Source organism: Microtus ochrogaster, chromosome 2, assembly GCF_000317375.1.
Source record: "Microtus ochrogaster isolate Prairie Vole_2 chromosome 2, MicOch1.0, whole genome shotgun sequence".
Taxonomy (NCBI): domain Eukaryota; kingdom Metazoa; phylum Chordata; class Mammalia; order Rodentia; family Cricetidae; genus Microtus; species Microtus ochrogaster.
Window position 1 is genome coordinate 45,030,598 of NC_022010.1, and position 14,765 is coordinate 45,045,362.

Genomic DNA, 14,765 nt, shown 5'->3' on the forward strand with positions numbered 1-14,765 from the left:
TCAGCCTTCATTGTCCGCCATGTTCAGAAAGTCCGGTTTCATCCCATGCTTATTCAGTCCCAGTCCCGCTGGCCTTGGTGAGCTCCCAATAGATCAGTTCCACTGTCACAGTGAGTGGTGAACCCCTCATGGTCCTGACTTCCTTGCTCATGCTCTCCCTCCTTCTGCTCCTCATTTGGATCTTAATGAATCATAACGTAAATATCTGTGTTTTCCAACGGTCTGCAAAAGCGCCATTCAGGCCAGGGGGTCACAACCTGCAGGAGCAGAACCACTGCATGGGTGATCATCAGGTACTAAAGAAACTCCCGAGAAAGGACAAAGGCTGGGTGTAGCTCAGTAGCAGATAGCTTGCCTGCCATGTGCACAGTCCTGGGTTTGACTCCAGCATGGCACAAGTCATGTGCAGCCATGCACACGGTAAGCCCAGAGTCTGGAGGTGGAGGCTGGAGGATCAGACTCAAGGTCACTCTTGGCTATCTAGTGAGTTTGATACAAGTCAGGTCTATTTGGGACCCTTTCTACAAAGGACAAAATAAATTCCAAAATCAGTTAGGAACAGTTAAGAACCGCTGCAGTCAGCATCTAATGAGACTCTAGACAGGTGTGGGGCCACACACCATGAATCCCAGCACTTGGGTGGCGGGGGCAGGTGAATCTCTAAGCTCAAGGCCAACCTGGTCTACAGAACGAGTTCCAGGATAGTCTGGTTTATACAGACAAATGCTGTCTTGAAAAACAAAGAAGATATGGTCAGCCACAACTTTGTAACTTTGGACTTGGAAGATTTTATGGCACTCTGTGTTGACATACATCTGTTACCAAACTCAATCTTCTTACCAGCTCCCTGGGGCAAGGAAATTACATGTCTTAAACTGAAGTAGCTAAAAACCTGAAAGAAAACAACTAATCCTCAACTTGTTTCGATACAAGTTAAATTCACAGTAAAGGGTTAGGGATGTAAAAGCCTCAGGTGGGAAGTGATGACCTCCCTTGGTATTTATTACTTTGAGAGGATAGGGAACTGACCTGCTGATGGAATCTGCCACCCTGAAAGTTCCCTTCTCTGCCCTGTAAACCCCTGAGCCCCTCCTAGACAGACAGCTGCCCTTCACTGTTCTGACTGAAGAACAATTCTGCTTCTGTAGAAGACGTCCTCCGTTTACCTCCACGTCATCTCCAGGAATCCCCATCTAACACTGTTGATAATAACAATGTCCAGGCCTACAGACTGTAGCTTGTTTGCTGCCATGCCACTGTGTCGGACTGAAAGACACCATTCAATAGTACTGATACACATGGCATGTGTCTCAAATCTGTATTCCATACCAAAGCTGGATGTGATTGCACGGAGACAGACTGACAGAAGCGAAGGCAGAGCATCCAAGGGTTATAAATGAAAAGAACTTTAATCACCTATCTGCAGAGTGGGTCAAAAATTATTGCTTAAGTATCTTTGAGGGAAAACTTAGCTTGAGCCGTTCTTCAAACCCCTATGTCAGCAGCCTATCGTGTGCAGGCTGTGAGGCTACAGCAGTAAACAGGCACTGAGATCACTCCTCTTCTGCTGTCTCCTGGCTTGGCAGCCATTTCTAGCACAAAGAGGATGGCAATTCCATGCCTGATCCTAAGCAGCCATTACCCCCTTGATCTCTGGCTGTGAGCACACAGTTCCAGGACAGCCAGGGCTACAGAGAAACTCTGTCTCGGGCAGGAGGCAAACAAAAAACAAACAACAGTGAAAAAGGAAATAAGATATAAACATGTAAAACAAAGACAATTTATTATGAATTACCTTAAAAGGGCTAGGTTTAGGACACAAATATAGTTTATAGGTAAGATTTCTTATGTTGCACACTGACAGAGCCTTTACTTCAGGAGAAAAGCTAGGAAGGACAGTTGGCAGTTATTAGACCAGACCATTACTAGAACTGCTTCCCTGCTTCCCTATTGAAAGTCAACTTAGAAATGAAAACACCTCCTTTGGAAATAAAGACACAGGTGAAAAGAAACAACAAGCAGTAAATAGAAATAGTCACGTGCTATCTACATACTCCCTCCTTCACACACACACACACACACACACACACACACACACACACACACACACACATCTGGAGTAGGCTGAACATACAGAACAAAACACATCTACAGGGGCTGGAAGGATAGGCCAGTGCCTGAGAACATGTACTGCTCTTGTGAGGGCCTGAATTCAGACCCCAAGACCCATGTAGGGTGGCTAACAACCATCGATGATTCCAGAACCCTCTGGTCTACAGGGACACGTGCATTCACATGCATATACCCTTATACACTTTAAAATAAATCCTGAAACCCAAAACAATATCACATCCAGACAGATAGACAGACACACTTTACAGCCGTTGAGCAATGGACTTACAACCTTCCTGCTCCGGCCTCCCAAGGTAGCTGGGCTCCAGGCCTGGCTCTCGGATTCTCCCCTGCTGAGCTGTGACTCTGCTCACATCGTCACATTTTCTTCCTACAAAGTAGCTGCAGCAGTCCTCATAATCTACTGGAAATTTAGCATGTGGTCCGTGAAACGGGCCCAGATGAGGGTGGGAATATTGGGTGCGATGTCATTAGTGGCTATGATTTCCTTCTGTGCTGCTAATTTGCAAGCACCCTTGTTTAGCCTCTTTGCTGGTATACTTTAGGCCCATAAAAATGGACTGTTTGCTATGTTTACAGTTCTGTATGGCTGAAAGGCAAAGTAATTATCGTGCAGAAATGAAGCACAACAAATAATCCTCGAACGAGTGGGCCTGGAGACTGGCTGGGAAATGATACCAGCATGCAGGTTTATCAGACACTTTCCAGAGTCACCAATTATTTATGGTTCTGAAGAAGGCAGTGTACTATTAAATCATGAGCGCTGACTGACTGCCTTCCACCCGCCAGAAACACAATTCTGCCCAAGACTTATTTCTCTTAAACATTTCCACGAATAGATATTACATGATCTTCTTCAGTAGATCCTTTGGGCATTTTATTACATTAAGAAATCATTTTTAAAGCATCCTTTGTGTGTGCACGAGCACATGCACTCGTGCACACACAAATGGGTGCTTATGTCACGGCGCACGTGCGGGTGTCTGAGGACAACTGTGGGGGTTAGTCCTCCGTTCCACCTTACTGGAGACAGGCATTGGAGACAGGCATTGGGCAGGAGCTGGCCCGTGAGCTTCCAGGACATTTCCTGTGTCTGCCTCCTCACCGCACTGTGGAGCACTGGGTTAGAGACCTGCACAGCTGCACCTGGTTTCTTTATGTGGTTCTGGGTTTCAAATGTGGGTCTCACACACTGAGCCACCTTCCCAGCTCTTGTTACAGTTATACCCAGAAGTTTCACAAATCCATTCTCTTCTAATTTATATTCTGCTTTCCATTCTTGGGCGTGAATAACAGCTATGAGTAGAGTCACTTTTAAGCAAAACTGAAGAGTTACTCCTTTTTATCTTACGTCCTGAAAGCTTCAAATCGCCTACTTCTTTAAAAATGTTTAAGATCATATTCATCACTCTGTGAGGGGCCATGAGCATGATCTTAATTTTTGCATGCGATTAAAATGAGGAGAAGCTGAAGGGGGCATAGGTACACTTTTACTTTTTGCAGGCTATGAGAATGGGAATAGTTGTTATCTTAATAAAGGCAAAGGGCAAAGAATGAAGCAGTTTACTCCCTGGCCTACATGTCACATGTCTTTCAACAGCTGGGAATGCTTCCTTTCTTGAGGTGACACTGGAGGTAACCTGTGGTCAGCTATCTCTGCAAGAGCGTTCAGTGCGACAGCGTCCTCCAGTCTCACCCTGGACTTGCCGGGAAGCGTCACACTCAGTGTAGTAGCTGAGATGAAATCAGATGAATAATGGCTCCCAAGGCAACTTCTGTCAAACAGTCAAATTGTATTGTTTCAGCAAACTCAACGCAAAAGTGCGAACATTTTTCAAAATGCCATTTTCCGAGCATTCATCTGATCAGTAAAAAATGACTGTGTGCGTTGTATCTAACGGGGCTAGACATCTCATTCTCAGGTCAGGTGAATAATGTGCTCGCAGCGCTCTGTTTATAGCAAAAGCCTCGAGATTTTGAAGCTCATGTTATCTAGGCATGAAGTTATTTATTTGTCCCATTGTAAATACTTCAGTTAATTAATAATGGAAGTTTTAAAGATTAAGTTTTCCTAAGAGGAAAAAAAATGCATACTGCCGACAGCCTCCAAGAGGATGTGTGTAAGCAAGTGCATATATCAACCCCTTGTGCTTCAGAGACAATGCCATGACCCAGTTTCTCTTCTGCAGAGATGGGCGGACTACACAAAGACTAATAGGGGTTGTCATAAGATGGCAATGAGAGAAAACTTAACTAGCTCTTAGCTTATTATGTCCAGTTATGCGTATACAGTAGCCACTGTTTAGTGATGAGGATGCTCTGGGAAACAAGCTATCCAGTCGCTACTGGAGCAGCGGATGCATGCACACAAAGACGGCTGAGATGCTGAACTAACAGTCTTAGGGGACAAATGCTACAGATGCTGCCCGTTTTGACCACAGCACTGCTTTGTGGCATGGCTGCTTCGCATACTTCTCACGGAGATTCTCCTGACGTAGAGACCCGGAAGAGAACCACACATTTCCTAACCAAGGATGACAACCAAAAAGAAACACGAATTTGCCACTACTGACTTTAAATATTGATCTCAATGTCTAGATCTGTCCATAATTAGATTCTGTAGTAAATTCCCCTTCATGGAACCTTTTTCACTTGAAAAGAATTAGGTCAGATTTTTACAAAGGCAGAGGGAGTATCTGTGATAGATTTATAACAATTCCCCATTGTTCCATTACAATGTGCCCTTTTGCCTTCCCTGCAGCTTGGGTTGAACGACAGAGTGACAGGCGTTGCTGGGTCCTGCAGGCAGGAAGTTCTGTCTACTGAGGCTCTGGAGGAGGCAACAGTCCCTCCCCATCTCCCTTCCCAGGTGCAAGGCTGGAGACAGAATTTATGAAACACAAATCCATGCTGCAGATTATCCTCCTGGTAAGGAGGGCAGGATTCACTCAGAGAAGGCCAAGCTACTCAGTATGAAAGGAGAGGCTGTGGCAATGGAGAGCGGAGTCGGCACAAGCTAGTTCCTGACCCAGGGCTAAGATGGGAAAGACATTGGAAACTGACTTGCAATGGAAAACAACAGTAAAATTTAAATAAATATCATGGCATAAGTACAGTGGATATTTTTTTGGTTGTTAAGATGGGTTTATCAAACTCAACCCTTCAATCCGGCCCTGATTTAGTCTAGAAGTCTGCTTCACTTCCTGCCCAGCAGAACTCTTTCCAACTAGAGACTGGAAAACGTGGTCTTGATCAAGCCAATCATATAAGTGGAAGATTAAAAAGATACACAGTTTCAAATATACTCTGCCCCTAACTATAAAGGACAGATAAGCTCGCTATACAGATCCAGACAAAAACAGGTGTAAACATTAAAGTCCCTGCTAAAGCTTCCACTCAGAGATGAAGCGGCACTTGAACCCGACAGCTGGACTGTCTTACAATAACCAACAGCTGTCACCAAGCACTCATTAAAGTCTCACAGACACCGACTTCTACATGGGATCGAGAAAAAAAAATCTATATGCAATCCCATGGATGAAAGGAGCTGTAAACTAAAATGGTCTCACCAGAGTGATGCCCAATTGCCAAACTATACCAGAATGAAGTAAAAAAAAAAAAAAAATCTGGCCCAATGGGCTGAAGAGATGGCTCAGTACTTAAGAGCACAGGCTCCTCTTCCAGAGAATGTGGGTTTGATTCCCAGCACCAAATGGCAGCCACAACTGCCTGTAACTCTACTTCCAGGGAATCTGGTGCCATCTTCTGGCCTCCATGGGCACTGCATACATGTGGCGCACAGACACACAGCAAGCAAAACAGCCATACACATAAAATTAAATAAGTTTAAAAAGAAATCTGACTGGGAATGCTTGCCTAATTGTTTGAAACCCCGCACAGGAACACGGGTATGTAAACAGTCACAGAATTTTAGTCACTGTCCAATTATTATGCTCGACAACTGGGCTTCACAGCTCGAAAGGGCTGAATGAAGACAGCAGGAGCTAAAACTTCCCAGCATTTTCCCTCTTAGGAAAAAAAAAAAACTTTTTTTTAATCTAAAAATTACATTTATTTATTTAATGTATATGTATGTAAAAATTAGATTTTATTTACTTATTTAAAAGGTATGTAAGTGTGGGTTCGCATGTATAGAGACAACTCTCTGCTTCTTCATGTGAGTCATGGAGCTTGAACTCAGGTTGTGAGGATAAGCAGCAAGCATGTTTCCCATGGAGCCATGTGGCAAGCCTATTGCCTCTGTTCCTAATGCTCACTTAGTATGGTATTCACTTTTAATGGTGCTTCTAAGGCCAAAACAAATACCTAACAATTACATTGCTCACACACTTAGGAGCAAACAGTTCAGCGTATATACATCCTGACAACTTAGTAGCCACTTAAAGAGTAGTATCCACAGTCAAAAGAACGGCCACCATTACTACCGTGTGTGTGCATCTGATGGGCAACTGGAGGGCTCCAATTTCCAAGCAGGGCAGTGGTGGCACACGCCTTTAATCTTAGAACTTAGGAGGCAGAGTCAGGTGGTTCTCTGTGAATTTGAGGCCAGACTGGTCTACAAAGTGAGTTCCAGGACAGTCAGGACTGTTTTGCAGAGAAACTCTGTCTTGAAAAGGAAAGAAAGAAAGAAAGAAAGAAAGAAAGAAAGAAAGAAAGAAAGAAAGAAAGAAAGAGAGAAAGAAAGAGCGAGCCCCAAGGTCCAAGTTTCCAACTGCACTGAATATTGCCACCATCATTTCCAGTTTCAAATCAGTTCTGTGAACATTTGCTGACTACTGCACCAACTGCTGAAAAACTAACTTCTCAAAGCTACGACATCATAAGAACGTGCCTAGTCTAGTGACAGTGGGAATGTCCCTCCCTGCACTGGAGGCTCCAGTAGAGTCCAGCAGACGTCAAGGCCCAGCGAGGCCCCTGTGGATTTCTGGGAAAAGGAACCACTGGTGCTGGGCAAGCGGCCCCCCTGATGCCTTCAGATCTTATTCACTCCTGCTCATCAAACGCTGGTCTGACATTAATCCTTCAATGTACTGCACAACAGATAATCCCATAATTGAGCACCTAAGCCATGGAGGCTAAAAATTACTGGTAAGATGAGTATGAAACCTGCATCTTAAGCAACTTAATAGAATAGAGGAAGAAGCCATCACGATCCCTTGCCTTCCTCAGTAAGTCATCATTAGGAACCTGGACAAGACCCTGGGGCCGGCAGGAGGATTCCTCCTACTCCTGAAGACTGATGTTTCAGTCTCTGAAATATATTGATGTGCTACCTTACAGGGCAATGAGGAATAAAGCCGAGAAAGAATTAAGGTTGCTCATAAATGGAGTCTGAAATTGGGAGATTATCCTGGATTGTCGGCGTCGGCCCAACATGAGATGTGGATCCCTGATGGGGGGCAGGAGGGCACAAACACAGCTGTGAACAAAGTCAAGAGGTTGTAGCATGCTAGGAAGCTTTGGCCTCGGAGGTGGGGAAAGACATTCTTCCTGAGTCCCCATGATGCTCTTAGCCCAGACCCTACTGCAGGTGGCTTTCCATTCTCTGGGGATGTAAGACAGTACTTTGGGCTGCTGCTGAGCCACTACATTTATGCAACTTACTAGAGCAACAACAGAAAAACTCGGAACTTATATTAGTAATAACAACAAAAATAACAGCAACTAAAAATAGTTCTGGCCAATTACACAAACTAAATAAGCTGGTTTCAGTAGCTTCAAAAAGCTACTGAACAGATGATGTGATAACGCCATACAGAGAATTGTACTGAAGTATAGTTTAGATATAATCATGCCTTGCTTTTATTATACTGTTTAGTAACAATTATAAATAGGATAAAATATGTTTTGCTCTGGTGTGACTTTCACAGGAAAGCATTTTCACACTATATGAGCTAATGTAAAGAGGACACTTCCCTATGCAAGATATTCAACTATTCCTTGGATTCTTTCTATCTGGGATGATAATATGATGATGGGACAAGGGCAGGCTCTTCATTCCTATATCTATGTGTGTGTGGCATGCACACACGTGTGCAGTACATATGCATGTGGAGCCCTGACGTTGATTTTGGTGGTCTTTCCTTGACACCTTTCCACCTTATTTTCAGGGTCTGTCACTGACCCTGAAGCCCCTTTGTTGGGACAGGCTGGACAGTCAATAAGCTACATGGATCTGCCTGTATCTGAGCCCCCAGCTTTCAACAAAAGTAAAAAGCTAAATTTTGTGTACAGGCATGGGTGTGTGCACGTGCCCTTGGAGGCTAGGAGTGTTGGATCCTTGGAAGCCGGGTTACAGTGGTTGTGAGCCACATACCATGACTGTCAGGAAGTGAACACAAATCTGCGAGAGCTGAGTCGTGACTCTAGCCCCTTGCTCTCACCATTTTATGTAGGTTATGGAAATCTGATCTCAGGTCCTGGTGCTTACCCATAGGCATTTTACCAGGGAGGCTGCTGTGGGACAATGGTCTGTACCCTGTCACTTATATTTTAAATAAATGCTGATTGGCCAACAGCAAGGCAGCAAATATAGGTGGAATAACCAGGCAGGAAGCAGAGGTGGAGCAATAAGAACAGAAGAATTCTGAGAAGAGAAAAGATTCAGTCTGCAGTCCTTACTCAGACACAGAAAAAGCCAGACTCACAGCAAGCAAGATGTGACAACCTTGCTGAAAAAGGCACCAAGCCAAGTGGCTAACACAGACAACAACTGTGGGCTAATATACGTTATAAGAGTTAATAAGAAGCCTGAGCTAATAACCCAGTCAGTTTGTAGTTAATGTAGACAGACCTCTGTGTGATTTATTTGGGACTAAATGGATGTGGGGCCCGGTGGGACAGAAACCTCAGTCAACAGGGAACCATTGCCAACGCCTGCCTCTTTATATACTGAACAAGGTCCTACTGCCAGAGCATGCATATTATTGTGAACCCAAAATATTGGTTCCAAGCTCAAAAATAACCTGCACTCACCTGTCGTCAAAGGCAAGTGGGTGATGCTGTTGAGACAGGTCAGGGTGAACCATGTGGAAGACAGGGTAGCCCCAGAAAACAAGAGGAGGAGAATTAGCTTCAGCATACCCCGGATGAAGTCTGCAAACCTGAAAAGAAACAATAGAACATTAATACTAGCTAGGCTTTTCAGTATCGTTTAAATTAACAACATTCTTTAAGCAACTATTACTTGAGCTTTCTATGCATAGTTTTAAAAGCCAGTTATAAATATATATTTACTTCTTTCCTTGTCTCGAGGATGTTACTTATAATAACTTATTTTCCTCTTACAAATATACAGTTCACAGAATAGACTTTGAACTTTTAAACTGACTTTTATTTTATTTGTATACTTTTTAAACACTCTATAATGAGTACACTTTAGCTCAGTTTTAGAACTGACATTGATGTACCACACTCTAAGAATGCACACAAATGCCTCAGGAGATGCTGCAGTCACATGACCTGGTCCTGCTCTGCTCTCCTTTCCTCATTTCCAACTGGATGCTGTTTTCTGTTCTTATCCATGGTAAGATTGGTTCCCACAGCAAAGTTTAGCTTGCTTAGAGTTGCCTTTCTGCTGGCAATACCCAGACTCTCAAACACTCATTACTGTTTACTCTTCCACTTATCCATCCTTTGCAATACTTCAATACTATCCTTTTTTTTTCCCTTCTGCATTTATTTGATACGATGTGGGAGCTCCTGTTTACTTTCTGGACTAAGTGACTTTAGGCTGTGAGAGCTGCCGCCACCTAGTGGTGGGAAAATGTGCTGCTTGGCTAGTGCCAGGGTTGCCCTCTTCACAGGAGAAATTTCTACAACTCTGGAATGATCCGGCAGCCTAATAAAGATGTCCTCAAGAAGATGTGTCCCCAGGGAGATTCCAGGTGCTTGGTCTGAATTCTAAGTTTACTGATTATCATTTATTATAGAAAAACGTGTATGCTTCTTGTCAGGACTGTCAGGACAATGTGTCTTATACTCAGTCAAGGGAATTCCTAGCCTAAACTTTTAGCTTTTGGATTTTATTCGTCTATGCTTTTCAGACATCAAACAAATAAACAAACAAAACAAATAAAGTGACCTGGAAGCTATAAATTCAATTTATTCCTACATCATCCCAGAAACACTATGTAAAAACTGCAAGGTCTACATATATTATCCTGTGTCAATCATGTTTAAGGTTTTAGACATTGAGGAGATTTGTATATCTTCTTGATCTCCTCAAATATGTAATGAGATTCTTTCCTTCCTGGTGAAGTGATTGGCTGGTGGCTGTGATGCATGGCTTGGAGGGTAAATGGCTCTCCTTCTTTCCACGTCACAGGAAGGAGTGACATTCGTTTTTCTAAGATTTCCGTTTTTAGAATAAATAAGAACCCTCTTTCTTCTTCTAACACATCCTAAAAGCTGCTGTCATAATGGGCAGGAAGGAAAGAGAGTTTGAGGACACTGGAGACTCCGCAGACCCTTCCATCCAGGTGGGACACAGGGCAGGGGGTCTGCCGTTCCAGGAGCCCAGAGATGCTCTGGTGTGTGGCTCCTTCTTGCTAACGACTGCTTTACTATTGGTTAAAAATTCTATCACTTTTGGGGGTGGGCCTATTTGATGATGTTGCTCTCAACTATAGCAAAGAGAAGGAGCTTAATTGCAATGGCAACATCTGTGGTCTTCAGAAACCATTTGGGAACGACGGCTCCCAAGCAGGCTTCCTGTGGCCGGGATCCCTTCTGCTACATGAACACCCTGGTGGCCTGAACAAGTGTCTCTTTCTGGCTTTTTCTTCTGCTCTTTTCTAAATAATGTTCACATTGGGACCCACTTCTCTTCTGACTCACCCCCTACCACTTACGAGTTTAATATAAAATATTGGGGAACCTATTTTTCTTCTGCTACACTTACAAGTTTGATATGAAATATTCTCACCTTGCCATAGCTATCCCAACAACACAGCCTCCAACTATAGACCAAAATCCAATCCAGCCAGCATCTACCTGTTAAAGAAGCAGCAGACACATTAATGCAAATTAGACTGGCATAAATGAAATCCTCTATAATCAATATTAATAGCTAAATGGCAACAAATCTAGGAAAATTATTTAAGAAATGGATAAAACAAAAGGAGATATGTCTAACTAAATGAATACAAATTTATCTTCATAATTATAACCTCCATTAATTTTTATTGAAATGTTTAAATCAACAAAATAATCCCACTAAATATTTTTGGGCATGTGCTTATACACTAGCATTGTCTAGTGCTGTCTAGTACTAAGAACTCTGACTAAGAAATGTTTTACAGTCTCTGATTTCAAGAAGTTTAAATCTAATCATCATATATAAAATTCCTAGAAAATTATTTGTTGCTAAGACATTTGGCCACACCTAAGACCACACCCAGTGATGAGGGATGGAGAGGAGGGAAGGGAAAGAAGAGGAAAGGTTGGTATCATAGTTTAGATAAGATATGCATACCTAGGCCTCAGGTGACTCCACTTAGCCCCCAGCTCGTGGCACTACTTGAGAGAGTGCCAATATTTGGTGGCACTACAGAAGCTTCAGGAGGTAGGGCCTACCTGAAGGAGGGAGGCTACTTGGGGACACTTCGCTAGGGACTGTATCTTGTCCCGGACCCCTCAATAGGAAGGTGGACTGCTCTGTTCCCCCAGCATGCTGTTCTGCCTCTCAGCCCCATAGCAATGGGCCAAGGCAACACAGACTAGAATCTCTAAAACCGTTAGCCACAGTAGTGCCTTCCTCCTGTTAAGTTGCTCTGTCGGTGTCCTGTCACATTGAAGTCTCATGAACACACGTAGATAGAAAGAGAAAAGCTGAACTCGGAAAATGTTTCTATCCCCGCTACAGATGAGCTCAGTGACCCTGGTCAATTACACCGCTTACCTACAAAACGAGGAGCGGAACGGTCTGTGCCCAGGACTTAGCTCAGCAGACACACACAGCCCAGAGTCACTGAGCGCTAGTGGCTACTCCCATCTCAGGATGCTTTTCCTGTCTTAGCTCTTCCCCACTTTCCAGTCACTTCTGAAGCAGCCCCTAGAAATCTGTTTTGTACACTTGTATACTTCCAGTCATTCTTCTGCTCAGAAAGAGTTGCTGGCTTTTCTAGAAGCTACACACAAAGTCCAACCACTTGGCACTTAAAAATCACTCAAGTTAATGTCTACCTTTTATTACCTTTTTATTTTTTTGGAGTCACATTTTTTACTGTGATGAGGACTGACGGCCAAACGGCCCCTCCTTCCACCTGTGCACTCTGGCAGACTACACACCCACTCCCATTTGCTATGTGTGATCATGAAGTTCCATTCGTGGAGGCGAGGACCTGAAGACAGCTCTCTGCTGCTCCATGCTTGCTCCTCTCTCTTTCCACCTCCTGCCCTCAGATCTGTACATCTATGTTTGTAATGTCAAGGTCTAGGGGACAGAATCTGTACAAAGCAGAAGCAGTGCAAGTCTCTAGAACAGCATAAAGAAAAGGAGTTGCCATGCTGTGGCCAAGTGTCCAGGGCCATTTACATGTTGTCCTGCACTGCTGTGGACAAGAAATTTCTCCTGCAGTCCTCAGAACGGGGAAAGTGGACTTCCCATAGTAACCTAGCCTACTCTAATTCAGTGAGTCTGATCGTATTTTCTACAAGAAGCACACAAAGGCTCTCTGAACAAGGAAGCATCCTGACACTTATATGATGTCTAGTTTTCCACAACACTGGCATTGGGGACAAGAAGACTCAGTAATGCAGGGCTATCATTTCCCTTTGGGCATCAGCTATCTGTCACTCAATGCTCACTTAACATCTAGGACTCTGCACATTACTTCCTCTTTTTGAAAAATCTGTGTATGTGTGCGCGTGCGTGTGCACATGAACACACACATGATCACATGCCACCAATGCAGGCATGTTCATGTCATGCTGCACTGTAATGGACAACTTGTAAAAAAAAATGAAAAGGACAAGTTGTGTTAGTCCCACCTTGCCTTTTACTTTGTTTGAGAAGGCTAAGACGGCCGTCAAGCTTCAGCTGATCCCCTCTCTCTCTTCTCACTGCAGGAGCACCAGGACTGCAGATGCATGCCTCTGTCATTCGTTTCCGTGGGTTCTGATGAGCTAATCTCAGGTCCTCATGCTTGCGTGACAAGCTCTTTACCCACTGAGCCATCCACTCTCTAGCACAGCCCCACACATTCTCATCCGCCCTGGGAGAGTGGCACTGTGTGTCTAGCTGTATTGATGCTGGTTTTTTCAAACCAGCGATGGTCTTTTCCCTTTGCTAATGGTATTCACTTTATTTAATAAAATTCTACCCAATACCTTTCTTTACTTAATCTTATTGTTCTCATTTAATTTTAAATTATGCTTTAATACTTGGTGTGATCATGGACACTATCTCTTAGAGTTTATAAATAGACAGATACCTGGAAGGGCTTCTTAGGGTTTGTAACACAAGGCACAGATACACAAAAATCAGCATCATTTAAATAGACTTGCACTTTCTCTTATTGGAACTGAACACACTCTGAATACCTGCCATCCAAAACATGGATCAGGAAACAGGAGTGGTCTCTTTATTTTTTAAAAAAGATTTATTTATGTATTTTATAGATGTGAATACTCTATTTGTATGTATGCTTGCATAACAGAAAGGAACACATTGGATTGAAGAGGGTACCAGATCTCATTTATAGATGGTTGCTAGGAATTGAACTCAGGACCTCTGGAAGAGCAGCTAGTGCTCTTAACTGTGGAGCTATCTCTTGAGCCTGAGGAGAGGTCTTTCAATGACAAAGTCATTGGAGATCTGCCCTTATGAAAATTGGATTAGCTTTCTTTATAAAAGTAGAAGGGGTTAGCTGGGCAGGTGGTGGTGCATGTCTTTAATCCCAGCACCCGGGAGGAGAGGCAGGTGGATCTCTGTGAGTTCAAAGCTAGCCTGGTGTATAGAGTGAGTTCCAGGATGGCCAGAGCTGTTACATAGAGAAACCCTGTCTTTGAAAAAAAAAAGTAGAAGGGGCTGCCTCATCCTCTGCCATGTGAGTGTACAGAGACATGCATAGAACACAGCCATTATCCTGTCTATAAAAAAGGCCGCTAACATTGCTGCATACGCAAGTGCCTCAGACAGGCTGCACATTGCCTGTCAAAGGAAGCATACATGAAAAACCAGCAGTTCCATTCCTAGACATACAACCAAAGAACTGTACAGGAGGAACATCAAGAGCCATGCATGAGAATGGTCACACAGCCCTCCTGTGACAGCAAAAAATTGGAAACAATATAAATGCTCATTAAAAGCAGATGGCCAAACTGTTCATTTATAGAGTAATGGCAGCATACCAACGTGTTGGATTTTTTCTGTCTGCCTTGCTAAACCTCACTCTGCCTCCTACCATACCATCTGGAATCAGAAAGAATGAGGTAAAGATACTGAGCGTGGTAAAACGGTTTTGTTTTTGTTTTTTTGCATTTACATGTGCACATGCATGAATGTGTATGTATATGCATGCATAAATGCAGATCAGATGACAACTTGTGGGGAGTATGTGTGCACTCTCAAGCACGTGTGTGTACACCTGTGTATGTGTATGCATGCG

The 14,765-nt window shown here is 43.5% G+C and overlaps 1 protein-coding gene across 1 annotated transcript in view; it reads right to left on the reverse strand.

Annotated features, from left to right (window-relative positions):
- Positions 1-14,765, reverse strand: part of Dirc2 (disrupted in renal carcinoma 2) — a 73,600-nt gene that overhangs the window by 11,148 nt on the left and 47,687 nt on the right. Inside the window, exons 6-7 of the mRNA XM_005344893.3 lie at positions 11,081-11,148; positions 9,130-9,257 (exon numbers count right to left, since the gene is read on the reverse strand). Coding sequence (XP_005344950.1) covers positions 9,130-9,257; positions 11,081-11,148 — 196 coding nt within the window. The remainder of the gene's footprint in view (positions 1-9,129; positions 9,258-11,080; positions 11,149-14,765) is intronic.